The sequence below is a fragment of the Hypanus sabinus genome, chromosome 3 (assembly GCF_030144855.1).
Source record: "Hypanus sabinus isolate sHypSab1 chromosome 3, sHypSab1.hap1, whole genome shotgun sequence".
Classification (NCBI taxonomy): Eukaryota; Metazoa; Chordata; class Chondrichthyes; order Myliobatiformes; family Dasyatidae; genus Hypanus; species Hypanus sabinus.
This window is the reverse complement of record NC_082708.1, coordinates 57,217,408-57,237,404: the sequence shown is the minus strand read 5'-3', so window position 1 is coordinate 57,237,404 and position 19,997 is coordinate 57,217,408. Positions and strand designations below refer to the sequence as shown.

The following is a 19,997-nucleotide window of genomic DNA, read 5'->3' as shown; positions in this document are numbered from 1 at the left end:
TGGCATGGGGACGATGGTGGTGGCCTTGAAACATGTTGGAATGGTGGCGCTGCTGAGGGAGATGTTGAAGATGTCAGTGAGAACATCTGCTAGCTGGTCTGCACATCCTCTGAGCACTCTACCAGGGATGTTGTCTGGTCCAGCAGCCTTCCGTGGGTTGATCCTGCACAGGGTTCTTCTCACTTTGGTCACGGTGAGACACAGCACCTGGTCATTTGTAGGAGGGGTGGACGTTCTCGCCGACACGTCATTTTCCACCTCAAACCGGGCGTAGAAGTTATTCAGTGCATTTGGGAGGGAGGCATCACCTGCACAGTCAGGGGATGTTGTCTTGTAATTGGTGATGTCCTGGTTGCCCTTTCACATGCGCTGCGTGTCGCTGCTGTCCTGGAGGTAGCTGTGGGATTCGCTGGGCGTGTGTACGCTTTGCCCCTCTGATGGCTCAGGACAGTTTGGCCCTTGATGTTGTTCGAGCTGCCTTGACGCCTGCTCTGAAGGCGGAGTTGCGGGACCTCAGCAGCGCACGCACCTCTGCGGTCATCCATGGCTTCTGGTTGACAAGTATAGTGACAGAGTTTCATCATCAATGCACTTTCTGATGCAGCTGGTCACTGATGCTGTGTACTCCTCTAAGTTGGTAGAGTTGCTATCGGTTGCAGCCTCCCTGAACATGAGCCAGTCAGTGTGCTCAAGGCAGTCTTGGCCAGGTTTTCACCTGCTTCTGAACTGGTCTGGAGCACCTGACGAGCAGTCTGTATGCTGGGATTAGCATAACAGAGATGGGGTCTGAGTATCCGAGTGGGGGTGGGGCTCTGCCTGGTACGCGTCGGGGATGTTTGTGTAAACCAGGTCATATGCGTTCTACCCCCTCATTGCAAAGTCCACATACTGTTGGAATTTGGGGAAATAAATCCCGGGCCAAAATTAAACCTCTTCAAAACCGAAAATAAATAAGGCCACTCCAACCTATCAAAGACTTTCTCTGCATCCAGCGATACAATACATTCAGATTCTTTGACTGAGGGGGAATAAATGATATTTAAAAACCTTCGAATATTAAAATATGAATACCTATTTTTAATAAATCCTGTTTGATCATTTGAAATAATATTAGTCAAAATATCCTCTAGAATATTAGAGAGAATTTAAAAATCTACATTCAATAAAGAAATAGGTCTACAGGATACACATTCCAGTGGGTCTTTTCCTTTTTTAGGAATCAATGAAATAAATGTCTCATAAAAATAAGTGGCAGGTAACTTTTACCATCTGGGTGGAGACTGGGAGGTGCATGCCTGTGTAGGTCTGACAGGACCATCCTGCCCCTAAGGCCACATCTGATGGCCAGGATGAGCCAAATGGTCTGGTGGAACACCTCAATGAGCGATGGATGCAAGATTAAACTGGACAGCATTCAAGATCTCTCTTTCAGGCCATATCCTTCTCAGTTCACCAGGTACTGCACACCCCATCCTTGGTGACGTGGATCATGTGCATGGGACCACCTTTCAGCATCATTGGCTCTGTAGGTGCAGACTCAGCTGGATTGAATGATCTGTGGAAAATGGGACTGAGGCAGGACATACGGAAGGTAGGTTTGATCCTAAGGGATGGTGCTAGTGGAGACAGCAAGTGACTCAATTGATGAAATGGGTAATTTTAAAGGGACCGGTGAACCGGGGTGAGAGCTTGCAGCAGTTGATGTGCTGGGGCAGATCTTGGATGGATAGCAGACAAGGTCCTCAGGCCAGAGTAGTCTGATGGGATGCCACTGGTAGTTGGTCTTTTGGTAGTAGGCGCCATTGGCAGCTAGGATGGTGCCCCATGTCCTCTTCCAAGCATTCTGGCATCGGTGAACCAGGGCCCTGATGGATGGAACCTGCACTTTTGGCTCCTCTATGGAGTTCAACAGGAGTTGGTAGCCATGAAGCACTTCAAAGGGTGACACACCTGTGGCAGAGGAGGTGTGTAGATTGGGGGACAGTTCGGCCTAGGGCAGATGTTTCTTTCACGTGAAAGGGTCAGAGCTGGCGAAACAGCATCCAAACTTCACCACTTGTTGATTGGCTCTATCTGATTGACCATTGGTCTGTGGATGATGGCCAGAGGACAAACTTACTGAGCTGCAGAGCAGGAAGCAGAAGGCTTGCCAGAAATGGGCGATGAATTGTGAGCCAGGGTCCGACATAATGTCCTGAGGGAAACCATGGAAATGAACTTCATGCAGGAGAACCAGGTCCTTGTCTCAGTGGCTGATACAGTTTGGGAAGGGTAATGAAGCGGGCTGCCTGGGAGAACTGTTCCATCGCTGTCATGGTCACCATGGCCACATTAGAAGAGCTCATGCTCTTGGGGAGGGGGTGGTGTTGAAGGAACTCTCTCTGGCTGTGGTTGTGTTGATGATGAGGGTCCTGCCGCCTGATAGGGTTCTAGGAATGGGGTTCTGGCTGATGATCGACAGGGTTGTTCTGTGAGATGCTTGTCAATTCAGAGGGGCAGAGTATTGATGCTTTTGAAGATGGTGGGTATTTCCTGGCTGGACAGCTTGTCTTTCAAGCACTCTGAGAGGCCGTAACAGCAGTGAGCCAGCAGCGCTTTTGCATTGTGGCTATTCTCCACTGCGAGGATCCTGAATTCCATCAGCATGAGGCCTGATGAAGATGAAGTGTTCGATCTACTGCCCCTCTTCCACATCTGGTATAGTCGATGACCTGATACATCTGAGTGGAGAGTTCCACCTATTTATTGCAAATGGTAGTTTTATTGCCCCAGTCAGTCAGAGCTCGCCCAGTTAGGACAGAGATGACGAAGGCAATCTTGGCTCAGTCTGGAGAATACAGAGATGGCTGAAACTCAAATTGTAACATGGATTGGGACAGCAAGTTAGGGCATTGGGTTGGGGATCATTGAAGCATCCGGGCACCATAATCCGGGGTCCCACAGGAAGAGCTTGACTGGTGAGGTGTTGCTGAATTGAGACAGAGAGCTCGTTGAAAGTGGGGAACAGATGGTTAATGGTTTTGTGCTTTTTTGAGATCATGTACTGCAGTTGATGGATGACTTCCTTTAGGTGAATGTACTCTGCTGGGTCAATCCATCCTGTCAGGAAATGTAGGGAGGCTTGAGCCAAAAGTAGAGCAGTGGAGATGATTTAACAGTATAATCTTACAAGCCAGAAAGGGGGGGGGCACAAAATAAGAGGGAACAGATATTTAACCCGACAGGGTAACTAAAAGCCAGGAGCAACCGGTTGACGCTGGCTGGTTTGCTAGGTGAACAAGTGACGGTGGATATGAACTGGGATTAAAAAGCCTGCAGTGATGAGTTGTAAACAAGTGACAGGTGACTCCTGTCAGCAGGGTGGTGTCTGCCTGGGTGGGTCTGACAGAATAGGAGAGACTTTTTTCCATTGATTTAAATATTACACCTATTCTGCCATCTGTTTGAGCAAACAAATTGATCACTTAGAGCTTGGCTTACAAAAATGCACAAACACCAGCATCATTTCTGTATTGGATGAGATGTGTTTAGCTCTGGAATAGAAGCAATGTTGGTTGAGCAGTGCCATTTGCCCTGTAAAATAGCTCCACACCGACTGAAGCATGTTGGAGAAATGTTACCGTGCCTCGGAGAAAGATTCAGAAAGAAGTTAGAGGAATAGCACTGCTTTACCTAACACCAGTTTGCAATAACATTGGGTCAATTGAGAAAATTTGTCTAGTGTCTTAGATTGTGTGCCATTAGGTACAAAATAAAATATGGATTCAAGTTTCTGTTTGCCAAAATTGAGAGGTGTACTCTACAGTTTGGTTTGGTTTGCCCTAGAAACAGAAATCACTGCTCTCATAACATTCTCCTTAAGATGCTAATCTTTTTGTAGATTAGAATTTCTTTATGATTCAAGCAACAATCCAGAAATTATTTGCTGAGATGTGATTTATATTATTAAGAAATGTATTACAAGAAGCACTTTCAGCAAAACCTTAGTTTTCATTTCTTCTGTAATTGTTTCTGTACTTGTTCCGTACTTTCAGTTCCTGATAACTTGTTCCTCCCCTGTTAAAGTCGATTCTGAATAAAACTCAGGAGACTAGCTTTTTATAATTACAACAGTTCATTGTGCACCCTCCTGCAGGAGTGTGAGACCCAGTTGTCAAAGGGAAGTGCTGCCACCATCCGACAAGTGGGCCCGTTCCCTCAGGTTACGGCCGTATGTTTATACATAGTGAGCCCCATACATTACTGTTGCAGGATGTTATTTGAACTGGTAAGCCCACCGAGTCTGTTGGTGCAAAACTTAGTTACAGACAAGAGAGTCTGCTAGATCAAGTCTTAATTACAGATGGATTTGCTGTCTAATCCTTATCAGTTATTCCCTTTGCTTGGCCTTGACTTAATTACAGATGGATGTTCCTTCCTGTCCTTATCGCTGAGCCCTCCTCCTCTCTACTCGAGGGTGCAATGTACAATGTTAGCAAACTCTCAATGTCTCTCTGCTAGCTGGGGAGAACAGGTAATCAGTCTGTCTTAGCTGGATGCTGAAGACAGAGTTTACTTCAATTCAAAAATTCTGATTCAGTTCCAATTATTCTTTTATCCAGAGGATACATAGGTTCAAAATGATTATTTCTATATCCTCAGTTCCTCACTCCCACCCCCAATCTAAGTTTTCCCCTTTATGAGGACAAATCTATTTTGTATGTGTGTATGCAATGGTTGACTTTTTGGTGATGGGATGAGGAACCACAGAATCATGTTTCCTATCTGACTACATTGTGAACATCATAAGGTTGAGAACATCTAGTGTGAAACTGCAAGGTGTTATTACTTCAGTGAGCCATCCTATCGTAATCTGAAGTAATATCTTGGATTACAGTTATATTACTTAATTGGTGAAATACTATTAAATGTAGGGGTCGAAAAAGTATCCTTGTGAATTTATATTATTAAATGTACACCCATGAACAAATATAATCAAAGATTGGTATTTAATTTTACTGACTTGTTCAATAATTGGAAAGGAATGCAAGTTCTGTTCTGGCTTTCCTAAGTCAGGTTTAACGATCTAGAAACTTGGCCTTGGAAGCAGCACATTTGCAGTTAAGAGTGCGACCCAGGCTTCAGAATATTAACAAAAACTGGAAGCACTGATGATCAATAGAGGTTTGGATGTGCACATTCTAATATTATTAACATATCATTAACATTAAATGATCAAATTGATGAAGAGGATAAATTAGCCCGTATTTTTCCCAGTATCAATCCTGTTTGCGATAGATGTAATATTGAGGTGGCCACTTTAACTCACCTGTTTTGGTCTTGCATAAAGGTGGACAATTTTTGGAAAGATGTCTTTAAAACTTTATCAAAAGTCTCGGATCTGGACCTACAACCAAATTTACTTACAGCAATTTTTGGGATTATTCCATTGGAAACAGGATATATTCCTGTTTCCACTCAGCGGATGATAGCCTTTTCAACTTTATTGGCTAGGAGAGCCATTTTACTTAAATGGAAGGATCCTAATTCACCTACTGTTTATATTGGCTTTCCTCCATCATGTCCTGTTTGTTATATTTGATATTTTCATATGATTTGATTTATTGTTTTTGTACTGCCTCTCTTCCAGTTATTTTTTTTGAAGTTTTTGATTTGATCAGAAAGTCTTTCTTTTCTTGGTTTTACTCTCAGGATGGACTGCCCAGTCCTTTTTGTTTGTTTTTGTTTGTGGAGAATAGTCAGGTTCTTTTCATATAAAAAATTCAGAATTCAAAATTTTTTCTTTTTATGAATTGATAAGTGGAGAATTAATTATCTTTTTCCTGATTATATATTCTATATCAGATTAATACTATATATGATTTTGCTAATGTTTATTTCACCTTCTGTATGTATTGTTGTTGATATATGTACTTGAGATAATTCTCCTCTTGCTTGTATATATGCTCTTTTTGAATCGATAAAAAGATTGATAAAGAGATGAAGAGCTTGTTGGACTTGCATCTGGAGGACTACGGTGTAGAGTTTGAAGTTATACTGCAGCTATGACATGTTATTCTCCATTCCATAAGACCATAAGACAGAGGATCAGAATTAGGCCATTTGGCCCATCGAGTCCACTCTTCTATTTGATCATCGCCGTTTTATTATCCTTCTCAAACCCTTTCTCCTGCCTTTTCCCCGTAACTTTTCACACCCCTAGCAATCAAGAACCTATCAACCTCCACTTTAACTATATAGAAAGACTTGGCCTCCTCAGACAATGAATACTGCAGATTCACCACCCTCTGGCTAAAGTGTACAGTGCATTCACAGGAATACACTGCACCAAGATGCCCATAATGTATTCCAAGATGAAGTTCAGTTTATTGTCATTCCACCATATACCGAATATTTACTTTGTTTACTGCAAAGTAAAACAATATTCCTCCAGACCAAGGTGCACAACACAGTACATGTAATTCACACACACAACAAATAAAGTAATTTTGCCACAAGTAAATTAACAACAATAAGATGCATTTACAACACAAGTTTAAAAAGTAAATATTATAAAGTTACTGGGTCTTCATGCCTGATGAGATCTTGGCAGTGGTAGGGAGTTCAGTAGTATTATTGAAAGCTGTTTCACATCCAACAGTTCTTGTCCTAATGCTCGGGTACATCCTACCTAATTGTGGTGGGAGGAGGGGTGTAGTGGTCAAAGAGATTATTGCATAGATGGAAAAGACATTCGCACTGCTAAGCGGCCTGTGTACACAGTGCTCCTGATAAATATCTCTGATGGATGAAAGACCGACCCAGATGATCCCATCAGCAGTCCTTGCAATCTTTTGTAGGGACTGGTGGTCAGATTCCTTACATTTTCTGTACCAGATATAGGACACTCTTGATGGTGCTCTTGTAAAAGTTAGTTGTAATGGGGGGGAGGGCAGTGCTGGGGAAGCTTCACTCATCTCAATCTCCTCAGGAAATGGAGGCACTGCTGTGATTTCTTTAGCAACGTGGTGGTGTTGAGGGACCAGCTAAGATTGTCTGTTAGGTGAACTCTCAGAACCTTGGTTTTCCTAACTCTCTGAGCCAGTCTGTTTGATTTACATAATCTCAATTAACAATGCATTTGCCAGGAGTGCATCTGTTTCATAAATTACTGTTAGGGAAATCGAATGGTTGAAAAATCATGGTTACTTAGCTTTGTTTCAAGTGCCAAAGATTCATTATTTTTATCGCAAGTGAGGAGAGGCCCTCCATTGGTCAGGGTCGGTCATGGATGCTGCATCCCAGCTGCCTACATGATACACAAGCCAGGGCAGTACAATATGGAGAGCAAGCTATTGCCCATGTAGCAGGCTTCCTTCTCGATGCAGCTGATGAATCCACAGGAACAGCGGAGGCCAGTACAGTCTGGCACCAGCAGTGTCGCAGCAGTTGCCAGTCAGCGTTGAATTCAGCATAGTAATGCCTTAGGGGCTTCAGGTCTAAATGTTACCTCTGTGTTTATTCCTGAAGCCTTCCTCATGACTGACAGCAGAACTCTGAGATCAGAGTTTTTCTTCTCCTACATGAACTGCCAACCACAGCTGGTGAGCTCCTTCTGCCTGGAGCGACTGGTTTGAAGGTGCTGCCACATGTGAATGATAGGAGCCAGCCTGAGGTGTCAGAGGCAGATCTGCAGGTGCTGGCAATCCAAGGCAACACACACAAAGTACTGGAGGAAATCAGCAGGTCAAGCAGCACCGTGATTCAACTACCTGATGGGCAGTTGATAGGCTCTGGGTTGTCCCATTATTTGAACCAGATGCCATGTTCACTCTCTTTGAGTCAGAAATTGCTGTAGCATTCTATGATCTAGTGTATCCAGCTCAGATTGCCTCAGTACTGATAAGGTATGCTTAGCTGGCCAGTTATGTCTGTGAGACCATAGAAATAGAATTATGGTTGCATCACAGGATACCTAGTCATTTCTCCATTTTGTAGTTTAATGAGTGACTAGTCTCCATTTTGTAACTGCTACTGTGTTTCTACATGTCTAACTGTGGTGACGTGCTTTCACCGTAGCTACCTCGAATACCTATTAACATTGAATCAATAAACGCTTGCTGCAACAACATATGAAAAGCTTATTAGAAGCACTCTGTGGGTCAGCTAGCATCAGTGGACAGAGAAACTGACCTCACAGGATTTGCTTCAGACATTTAGCTTGTTTTGCTCTCCACAGATCATGTCAGATCTACAAGGTATTTCCCGACGTTTATTTTAATTTCTGATTTCTAGCATCTGGAGTTTATATTGTTTTTACTCTGTTCTCCCTCTAAGTATCTCAATCATACTATCCAGCTGCATATTTGGCCATCAGTTGTACACTTTATAGATGACAGTGTTGTATACACAGATTAATATTTCCTTAACTGGAAATCAGCAAACTGCAAAACTACTTGTTTAACAACACTCAGAAATAAAATACTGAAGTAAAAATCTTAAGTAAATTTGTAAATCTTTCTGCTAATAAATGGCTATCTTTACTTTGTGTGCTGTTACAGGAGGATTACAGGTTAAATTACCATCATGAGGGTTTCTTCTGGAGATGTTCATTTAGCGACAAAGAGGAAAAGTATCAACTTAAAAAATTCATTTACAGTAAGTGAATATAAATATTGAACATTGGGCAGTACAGCACAGCAACAGGGTTTTGGCCCATGGTAATAGTGCTGATGATGAACATTTATGTTTTGTAGAATCTCTTTAAGTTGATTGGGATCTGATAGTATGATGCTGCTCTAACCTTCCAGGATTAGGTGCTAACTGCAGCATTTTGTTTCTTCATTTCAACTTCCAGTATATGGTGAGTGACGTACTGGGAAATCCATGAGAATAGTCCAAAGCTGGTCTACCCATAGTATTCTACCCTGATCTTGGCATCAATTCCCTGTTGGACTCATCTGAACTCTTCCATTGCAGTCTCATCAGTTGTTACTTTCAACACCAGTCAACTGGTAATACTGCCTCTGTAATGACTCCTGGAACAGGATTCACAAATGACTGTCACCATTAGACTTTTATTATTCAGACAATACACTATTGTAGAAATGACTAAGCAGGGTGGATATTCAACTATAGAAGAGCAATTCAGCTACACTTTCTCAACAAGCCCTGCAAATCTTTTCCTACTGTACTTTCAGCTAGCTCTCTTTCAAAAGAATCTGCCTCCAAATCTGTTCTCGGATCCTAATCCTGTCTTTCTTCTTCTTCGGCTGTCCATCAATTTGGATGTTGACTGAGGCCTGGGCAAGATTGTATGGAAGACAGGCAGTTGCCCACGCTGCAAGTCTCCCCTTCACCACGCCACCGATGTTGTCCAAGGGAAGGGCACTAGGCCAATACAGCTTGGCACCGGTGTCGTCACAGAGCAATGTGTGGTTAAGTGCCTTTCTCAAGGACACAACACACTGCCTCAGCAGAGGCTCGAACTAGCAACCTTCAGATCACTAGACCGATGCCTTAGCCACTTGGCTACAGGTTGCTGTAATTCCTGGTGGCAGCTGCAAGTGAGGACATGGCTCAGATGGAGGGGATCATTGCTAATAGATGCAGCCTTGCTGAGGCAGCTCCTCATGCAGTTGCTTTCAGTGATGGGAAGGTCTGTGCCCGTGATGATAGGACTCCTAGGATTATGTAATCTGCAGATTTGGAAACTATACCCTGTGTAGCCATGTACAAATCATAAAACATATATATTAAGAGTAATGTTGGCCCTGGGGAACTGCACTATACACTTCTTTCAATCCTGAGAAGAAAATTGCATTACTGCTCTGTTTCCTTGTAACTAATTTTCTAGTGATGGTGACACAATGGGTTTTATTCCATGGCCTTCAATCTCAATGGCACCTGAGCTCTTAAAGAGATATACAGTCCTTGGGCATCATCCCAGAATCTAATGCAGGGGTTCACAACTTGGGTTCACGGGCCACTTGCTTAATGGTATTGGTCCATGGCATAAAAAAGGTTGGTCCTAAAGATATTTGTATGTTTATGGTCAGGCTCTTTCTAATGTCTCCCCTTCCCTCCACTCAGCAATTTACAGGACCTTGTCCTAGACCAAGTGAATCCACTTCTAGCATACATAGCACTTCAAATATGGTCTAGTGAGCATCCTATGTAACTGAACAAAAGCCTTCATACTTTTATTTTAAAATTTCTTGTGCAGGTGTAGGTAATCTTATCAGTGCTACAATGTCCCTAAAAAGTGTTGCTGTCGAATACAAAGGAATGTCTCTTTTCTGTATCCATCTTCTAGCCCACACGTTAAATCTCCTGATCAGTCAGATTCTGTAGTAAACATATATTTGAGTAATAATCCAGAAATCAGAAGAGTTGAATACATTCCCATCTGCAAGAGGCTGTCTCATGAACAGACATCATGTGATATCACATGAATAGAGAGTTATTCGATACATCTTCACTGCTTATGAATTAAACAGTCAGCTTTTATCCATCTATTCATTTCAAGTACATATTAGTGGAGTTCTCCTTCAAAATCCATCTTAGTCCACAACTAGTGTGCAACAGATTACCTGTGAGGAACCAGGGGAAAAGTAGGAAAGGTGTTGGCATCAAAACTTCTTCTTGAACAATGTGACAATTTCACACTGCCAGTTTGCACCCAGATGAAAAAAAATGCAAAGAAATATTGAAGTAAAGAAATAAACAGTTACTTCATCATTTTCAAATTTAGATCATGTTGCTGTTAAACTTGCGGTGGCTTTAATTTAACCCAATTTAATTTAGAGATACAGCACAGTAACAGTCCTTTCCGGCCGAATGCACCTGCACCATCCTATTAGAACCCCTGTGACCGATTAGCTGTATAACTTCGCAATGTGGGAGGAAACCAGAGCATCCAGAAGAAATGCACAGGGAGAGAGTACAAACTCTTTATAGACAACAATGAGAATTGAACCCTAATCACTGGCACTGTAATGCTCTGTACTGACTCTTGTATTACTGTGTCATGCCTTCTTTAATAGCTTTTAATATCTGGTTGTAGTTATTTAAATATATGTGCTTTCACTGGAATTGGCATCAGACTGTGCAAGCAACACGATTAATTGAGCTTTTAAGAGTTTGACGTGATAATTGACCCAAGATTTCCAGATCTAAGTTTATTTGTCATGTGTACATCAAAGTACACAATGAAACGTGTTGTTTGTGTTAACAACCAACATCCCGAGGGTATGCTGGGGCAACCTGCAAGTGTTGCCACACATTCTGGCAGTAAACACATACCAGCGACAGAACTTGGACAGAATTCCCAGGAAAAGGTTTATTTCCAATTAAGCAGTCCATTTCCAATCGTGAAGCCATTAAATAGTACGGAAACCATGAGCTGCTATGCCAACTTCCAATCCCGCCTTTAATGTGGTATGCCATTGATATTGTGGACTTATTGTTTAAGTGATTCCGAAATTGATGTCTTGCTTTCTCCACTTAGTTTACCAACCACCTTTAAAATGCTGCATGCACGCCTTTCATTCCCCATTTCCTAACGTTGAAGGGAGAACCACGAAAGAATTTGAATCCTCAATCTGTAAGTACTTTTCATTAAGCAAACTATTATATAACACGCAATAAGGAATATTTTTCTTACATAACAGCCGGTATTTGTGGCTAGCTCAGCTTTATCAGATGGAGCAATATTTCAGGTGTCTACATTCATAAATCAAAGAGCTTTACATGTGAATTAAGATGACTATACACATTCACTATTTACCGCACTCTTAAGGCTAAGGGTTTAGTCATTTGCCCAGCAGATTCTTGTACCATTGTTCTCTGAGTTTCGGCAGACATCTCTGGATGGCAAAAAACAGGTTTAGCCTCGCAGAACAACATAAAAAACAGGTTTTGTAAAAAGCATTTGCTAAAACCTGAAAAAAGCTACAAATTAAGTAATACAAATAAAACATTGGCTAATACATGTCTTACTGCCTCTGCCCCCTCTCTCTTTCCTCTCTCTCTCCATCTCCCACTCCCCCTCCCCTTCCCCACCACCTTCCCCTCCTGTCTCCCCCTCTCTCCCCGTTTTCTTTCCTTCCTTCCATTCCTAGACCTTTCCCCCACTGCTACAGTTAAATATCACATTCTTCATCTCTCCCTCCCTCTCCCTTCCTCTCCCTTCCACCCCCATCCCTCTTCCTCCCCTTTCTGCAAAAATCAAAATATTCTGTTAACAGCTTATTACAAGTTACCAGCTTATTCTTTATGTACTGTTGGATATTTCTTCTGTTGTATACACTTTGATGTCAATGCCACCTTACTGATAACTCATTGACTTGGTGGCATTGTCACATAGAGGGATGCTTCACAAAGAAACCCTGAAGAATTTATTTTTTGGTTTGATGTTTAAATTGTTGAGTACTGATGCTGAATCTCCACAATACTTCAGGATAAGAAGTGCAGTCAATTTTTGATTCACCATGTGTCTTGTATTCTTGCTGATGGTATTTGACTGTACCTGAAGGAAATAGTTAGTCTGTACTATCATGAGGTGACATCTTGCTCACCACTACATTTTACCATTTTACTTCTTACAATGAGTCAGTTTGTTCATTTGCTAGTTGCTGCACTAAATTTTATTAGACTATTAACACCATGTGCTTGTTTTTCTAGCGTACCGTAAATTGTGGAGTGCACTGATGTTCTTGGGAGTAACATTTGTAACAATTGGATTCCTCTGCATCATCTACTCTGCATGCTGTGAGAACTACAACATGTATAAAACAACTGGAGTAATATTCTTGATTGCTGGTAACTGAAAGTCTTATATATCTCGTTTATTTACACTTCAAACCTTCTCAAATATTTTCACATTGGTTCATATTGTTTGCTCTAAATCTTTTGTGAAAAATATGACCGCTTCATATTTGAGTACAGTGGATTTGGGACACATCGAGACTAGTACATTCTGGCCAAAATAAGCGCATCCCTTGTCATGTACATGCAACTCTGTCCTTAAGATAATAGCCTACTGACTCCCCCTGAACCTCATCATCGGAGAGAGCTGTTTCTTTTAAAGCTGCAATCTCAGGATCTCAGTTTTGTTCCGCTATAAATTCTCTCCTGGACAAACATAAACATTTCTCATGAGCCTTGCGACTCAAATCCTCTTGAAACATGATCAGTAGAAAAGTCTCTGATAAATCATCATGATCTGAACCCCTATATTGGCTATCATAGGCATCAAAATCCCCCTGCCCAGAACTACCTGCGTTATCAGACTTTTAGTCATGTTTCGGGTTACTGCTCATGCGGTTAAATATCAGTATCCAGGTGTGGATCGTCAGCAGCAGGCTTGCTTGTAAGCTGCACTGCCGGATAAACATCACCACCTGCAAGGTCATTACCAACAGTACGTCCACATTCTTCATCGGTAATTCAGATTGTACCCCTATCTTAACAGGTCCTGATAACAATCCACAATTCAAAATCGCCTTATGCAAAGGTACAGACACAGTCCCCTTTCCAATACCTTTAACAATATTTACTTGGTCAGTTTTTGTCTTGGCACCAAATTTCAAAACACTGTCCAATATCAGTGACTGAAAAGCCCCAGTATCTCGCCAGATCCTCCCTGGGACTGGGGTTGACCCCTCCTTTATGGACACAAACCCATCTGAGACAAACCGAACGACTCCCTCCTGATTCGTTCAAACCACACTTCCTTGGTGGTGTCTCAACTGTCTGAACACAAGCATTTGGGGTTGCCTCCTTTTCTTTTTCTTTCCCCTTCTTCAGAGCAAAACAATTAGACGCCACATGACTGAGCTTCTTAAAAAAGTAACAAGTAGGACTGGGAAATTTTCCCTTCGACTGCTTCCCTACATCCCTACTTTTGTCACTAGTCCCCAGCTTACTTTCTAGTTTAGCCTGTGGGTTATCCTTGCTACTCTTTAGGTAGACCTTATTGGGGAAAAAACTTAACCTTATGGGTTAAGGCAAACTGGTCTGCTATCTTCGCAGACTCTGATAGGGTCGCAGCCTCATTTTCATCTAAGTACATCCTTATTTCAGCGGGGATGCAGTTTTTAAATTCTTCAATCAAAATCAACTCTCTCAAGTTAATATTCTCTTTCGCCCCTTTTGAGGTACACCAACGACTGAAGTACACCAGATTCTCACAGGCAAACTCCACATATGTTTGGCTCCCAGGCTTCCTCAAATCTCTAAACTTTTGTCTGTACGCCTCCAGAATCAACTCGTAAACCTTCAGCACTGCATCTTTCACTGTGTTATAATCAGTTGCCTCTTCAAGTGTCAGGGCAGAATACGCTTATTGGGCTTCCCCTTTAATTACACTTTGTAACAAAACAGCACACTGGTCCCTTGGCCACTGCTAATTCTGGGCCACTTTTTCAAAATGCAGGAAGTATTATCAACTTCTGCTAGGTCAAATGGAGGTACCAGCATGATTTCTCGACTGACGGTAAACCTATCACCAGGGTCTGGCACTTGACCTCTTTGCTGCATTCTCTCCCTCTCGAACTCTCTGTTTTTCTGCCTCCTCAGCCTCCTGCTTCTTCTGCCCCTCTGCCTCTCTAGCATCATGCTGCCTCTTCCTTTCTGCTTCGTCAACCTTGAGCTGTTTTAGTTGCAACTCATGTTGTCTTTGCCTATCCTCAGCCTCCATCTTCAATTTTTCTACCTGAAGCTGAAGCTCAGCCTCAGTAGGTTTACTTTCAGCAAACATTTCCAACACATCCTCATTAAACTGTCCCTCGGTTATAAAATGCTGTGCTATTAATATCTGCTTCTGAGCCTTCCTCATTTTAGTGTTCACCTTAAGCTTTAATTTTTGAGCAACTTCCCACAGCCCAACCCTCATAGCACAATCCAATGCTTCAGGGGTTGCTTCTGCCAGAAACCTACCAGCCTCAACCTCCATTGCTGCTGATTTCCCACTCAAGCAAATCAAAAGGGATTTTCCCCAATCAGATCAACCATTAATCAATCAAACCCCCAACAATTTTAAAATGGCTCCAAACAATTTGTTCATATCTGGGACGAGCAACCCGATTTATGTTACGTACACACAACTCTGTAAAATTATCAGCAGCAAAGGAACACACCTGGAGTCTGGTTCTGCTGTTAACAAAACACTATTTTATTAGTAACTACATCATATAGTAACTTAAACCAGGCAAATCAAGAGTTAACGGTGTTATAGGTGTAAATGTATAAATCCCCAAACTTCTTCAAGCTTAGGTAGGAAGTGATACAGTCTTACGATGGTGTGGTAAGGAAATTCAGTTCAGTCCACGGGATTGCAGTGAGAGGGAGATCTGTAATCCTCGTAAACAGGTCATCGATCCTACTCGATGTCCTCCAAATCTTCCAAGTTAGACAAATGTGACCAACTTTAGAGTGACATCTTCAAGTGATAATGTACCAACCCAAGCAAGGGTTGGACACATCGGTAGACTCCACAGGGTCGCCCTTACATGCACCGATAGTCACGGATCGCTTCCTCTTAATTGATCCTCAGCCCCACCCTTGTGGGCACAAAAAGTTCAGCGGCAATTCCGCCACTAGCCTTCGTGTGTCAGCGTGTCCTGCGAAAGAGACAGTTGCGCTTGTTTAAATACAGGTGTGCTGAACACCAGCTGTCCATCATGTAGCTCTTCCCCTCTCTCTCTCAAGGGCAGTCCATAATGAATAAAACTTAAGATTCCATCACACTCTAATTAGCCAATATTTTAAAAAGGTTTAAAAAGACAAGCTACCATTTAACTGTGTAACAAATTACATATGTAAGTGAAATATAGTACAGTTAGAATACTACCTATATGACTACAGTAGCATAAAACTGTGTATTAGATACTAATAGTTATCAATGGAGGAATTCTTCCAGTGTATGCTATCATGTCCTTCTAATTGACTGTAAATGAACAAAATCAGTGCGGACACCTAGTGCAGATGATAGACTGCCTTCATACAAGACTTTCAATGATTGCATCTAACAAATCTTCACTTCCATTGTAACATTCAAGATGATTGTTGATACCTTCAAATTCTTTGCAATGCTTAACTTGTTTCATTTTCACTCTTGTTCGTTTCTGGCATCTCTAAGCCTAAATATTTGAAACGCAATGTGCAAAACTGTTCTGAACTGTCTTGTTGCTCATTTCTCACAAACAATCAGTGTCAAAAATCACTGCATTTTGAACACAAGCACATGCAACTAGTACTATTTAGAAACTGTTCACTCTAAGCACGGTGCAGTGTCTAGCAGCCACACAAGTACACACGACTGACGTTAGTTAGAAACTGTTCGGTGTCAGCCTCCATCCCAATTAAGTGACGTAGTGGCAAAAAAATGAAGCCATTTTCTCGATTTGTTTTTGTTCTTTAAGAAATAAATGGTTGCCCTGGTTAGCCGATGGCCAAAGTAACTGGGATCTACTGTATTGAAATTCTGGCATGGGCTACTCATTCCACCAGCTTAGGTATTCCAGAACTGTTTCTCATGGATCTACAATCTTTCCTAGTTTTTTCAGTCTACAATTATTTTAAATTCAATGCCGAAGTTCAATGTAGTACTATTAGTTCCCCAGAAAGTCAGACTACGAAATGTTTCATGTGCAAAGCACTGCAGAACTGCCTTCCTGGCTATTGGATCGCACTGTTTACCTCATCCATCCAGTCCGCTAGAGCCGACTGCACACGTTAGGACTGGCATGTCCCGATTTCAATGAGGTATGAGGTCCCCCAGCTACCGTCATCTGAGTTAGGCTGCCTGTTGAAGTTGCTGTCGCATGCAAACAGCTACTTGGAGCCACATGTGAGAGCTAAGTGTCGAGTGGGGATCAACGGTTAGTGAACTCCTCCAGAATTACACAATAAGCCCCTTCATCAGAGGTGCTACCCCTTCCTGGATGTCTGGTACACTGGGTGAATTCCTTCGTCATTCAGAAGTAGGAACAGATTTTTCTAGTACTGCAGTAACATTGGTAGTGTTCGGATTTGTTCTGTATTTCATTTAAATACATAATTTGTTAATCAGTTAAATAATAACTTTCTTTTTAAGGACTTCCATGAATCTTTGGCTAATTGGGGCAGGCACTTAATGGGGCCAAACTGTATTGGTCCCAATGTCTCCCAATTAACCAGAGTCTACTGTATATCCTTCAAAGGATTTCTGTTTATTTGCAAGATACAATATTTAAATTTTATGTGCATTTGATCTAAAGTTCCTGCTACAGGCTATGCCATTCTAACAACATCTATAGCAGGCAAACTACATGACTTTCTTGTCCAACAACGTTACAGTATGTCTGCATACATAGTTATGGAATATTGTAGTACTATGCTTGTCTATGCACATAGTACTCTCTATGCATTTCCACATTGCAATGTTGGAGACTACATGCAAGTTCACATATATAGTGTACAATGCATCAACCCATACTCACTGAAAATGTAACAATTACATTTTATTAAACCCATCGTTCATCATAACACAACAGATGGGGAAAGAGTGCTGAAAGATTTATGAGAATGTTGCCAGAGCTCGAGTGTCTGATTTATAGAAATGGGTTAAGCAGGCTACAGCAATATTCCTTGAAACGGAGAAGACTAAGGGGTGACCTTGTACAGGTGTATAACATCATGAGGGGCATAGATAAGGTGAATGCAGACAATATTTTTCACAGGAATAGGGAATTGAAAACGAGAGTGTTTAGGTTTAAAGTGAGAAGGGTGAGATTTAAAAGGGACCTGTCACTGAGAGAGTGATACATATATGGAACCAGCTGCCAGCAAAAGAGGTTGAGGTTAAGTTTAATAACATTATTATACTGATTATATTGAACAGACACAGGAATAGGAAGGGATTAGGGGAATTCAGGCCAGGCATGGCATATGGGACTGGCTTAGATAGGAATTTCAGTCAACATAGACTAATTGGGTTGAGGGGCTTGTTACCATGTTTATTACTCCAAGACTCTATGACTTAATGACAAGTCTAAGTCAACTCCTGCGTTGAATCATAAGGAATGAGGAATTACCCCATTCTTCTTGTGTTATGCACTCTCTTTGTTGCTTCTTGTTCCATAAGAATGTCTGGAAGGACATGTTACTCAGACCTAATGAATGACTTCAATACAGGCTTTGACCCAGTGGTGACATGTGCTGTATTTTCCTTCTCTGGTATGGGCCGCTGGCATCAACTTGGAACCAGGGCACCTTGTTTCCTGATACAAAAATGTGCTTTTCCCTCACTTTAGTATCATAATAATTTCATGTAATTTCATAAAACATATCCTTCAAGATCAGAAAGATTTCTTTGTGCTTGTAGCAATCAACAACAACCTTGTCAACCTTGGTTCACAAGCATTGTTGCAGGGATCAGTCGATAGTGATTTGAAAAATCTTGACTGGAAAATTGATTCCATTGAATAAATTTTGCCAATTGATGGCCATTTACTGCTGACTATCTTACTCAGCATTCATTTGTAATTGGGCATGGGCGAGGTCCAATTTTATGAATAAATTTGATTCTGATTTCTCTGGTACTAGTCTTGTGAAGTCAATTGTGGATGTTTATCATCTACAGGTTGATGTAGTATGACTTCATGTTCTAGATATAACAAGATCAAAGACATGGGCCCTCTGCAACTGGATCATTGACTTCCTCATCAGGACACAACAGTCAGTGCATATCAGAAATAACATCTCCTCCTTGCTGACAATCAACACCAACACACCTCAAAGATACATGTTTAGCCTACTGCTCTACTCTCTCTACAACCATGATTGTGTGGCTAGGTACAGCTTAAATGCCAGCTATAAATTTGCTGATGACACCACAATTGTCAAAATTTAAAATGGTGATGAGGAGGCATCCAGGAGCAAGATAGACTAGCTGGTTGAGTGGTGATCACAGCAAAAACCTTGCACTCAGCGTCAGTAAGGCCAAGGAGTTGATTATGGACCTCAGGAAGGGGAATTTGAGTAAAAACAGTCCTCATAGTGGGATCAGAAGTAGAAAGGGTGAGCAGTGGGAGTCAACATCTCTGAGAATCTACCTTGGTCCCAACACCTTGATTCAATTGCAAAGAAGTCACGACAGTGGCTATATTTCATTAGGAGTTTGGGGAGATTTGCTACGTATGTCACCAAAGACTCTTGCAAATTTCTACAGATGTATCGTGGAAAGCTTTCTAACTGGTTGCATCACCATTTGTTATGGCAGGACCACAGCACAGGATAGAAAAAGATGCAGAAAGTTGCAGACTCGGCCAGCTCTATAATGGGCACCAGCCTCCCCAGCATGGAAGGCACCTTCAATAGGCAATGCCTCAAAAAGGTGGCATCCATCATTAAGGACCTCCATCACACAGGGTGCCCTCTTCTCATTGCTACCATCAAGGAGGAGGTATAGGAATGTAAAGACACACACTCAACATTTCAGCAATAGATTCTTTCCCTCTGCCATCAGATTTCTGAATGGACAGTGACCTGTATACACAACCTCACTATGTTTTTTTGCTTTCTTCTTGCATTACTTATTTCATTCAATTTTTCATATTTTCTTATTGGAGTTAATAGTGTCTTTATTACGTATTGCACTTTAATGCATCTTTTCCTCTGTTAACATTTGGAGTCAGTTCCCATTCCAAGGCAAAGTACCCCCAGCATTGAAACCTTTCCTGATACACTTCATGGGTCGACCAGTGATCCTGCCACCCTCTTCACTTACACGTTACTCTTCACTTAGGCATTATTCTTAAGATCCAGCTTTTATACGTATGTTGATGGAAACAATGCAGGAGTATATTATTCTCTCATTTGCTGCAGTGCACATCTGCAGCTAGTCAGCAGTATTTTAAATGCTGTCATGGGAGCAGTCAAACGGCTGTGCTGTTTGAAGTAGCCAATAGGCTGGAGATGAGAAGTCAGATCAAAGGGAGAATGGTTTAGGACATTCTCTTCCAGCTAATTTGTTG

The 19,997-nt window shown here is 41.8% G+C and overlaps 1 protein-coding gene across 2 annotated transcripts in view; it reads left to right on the top strand.

Annotated features, from left to right (window-relative positions):
* The window catches only part of LOC132391346 (transmembrane protein 182-like), a 40,118-nt gene that overhangs the window by 15,600 nt on the left and 4,521 nt on the right, over positions 1 to 19,997 (top strand). Inside the window, exons 4-7 of one of the 2 annotated variants that reach the window (XM_059964404.1) lie at positions 1,457 to 1,591; positions 8,541 to 8,637; positions 11,489 to 11,584; positions 12,664 to 12,801. In XM_059964404.1, the coding sequence (XP_059820387.1) occupies positions 1,457 to 1,591; positions 8,541 to 8,637; positions 11,489 to 11,584; positions 12,664 to 12,801 (466 nt within the window). The remainder of the gene's footprint in view (positions 1 to 1,456; positions 1,592 to 8,540; positions 8,638 to 11,488; positions 11,585 to 12,663; positions 12,802 to 19,997) is intronic. The other variant, XM_059964405.1, reaches the window with a different exon arrangement.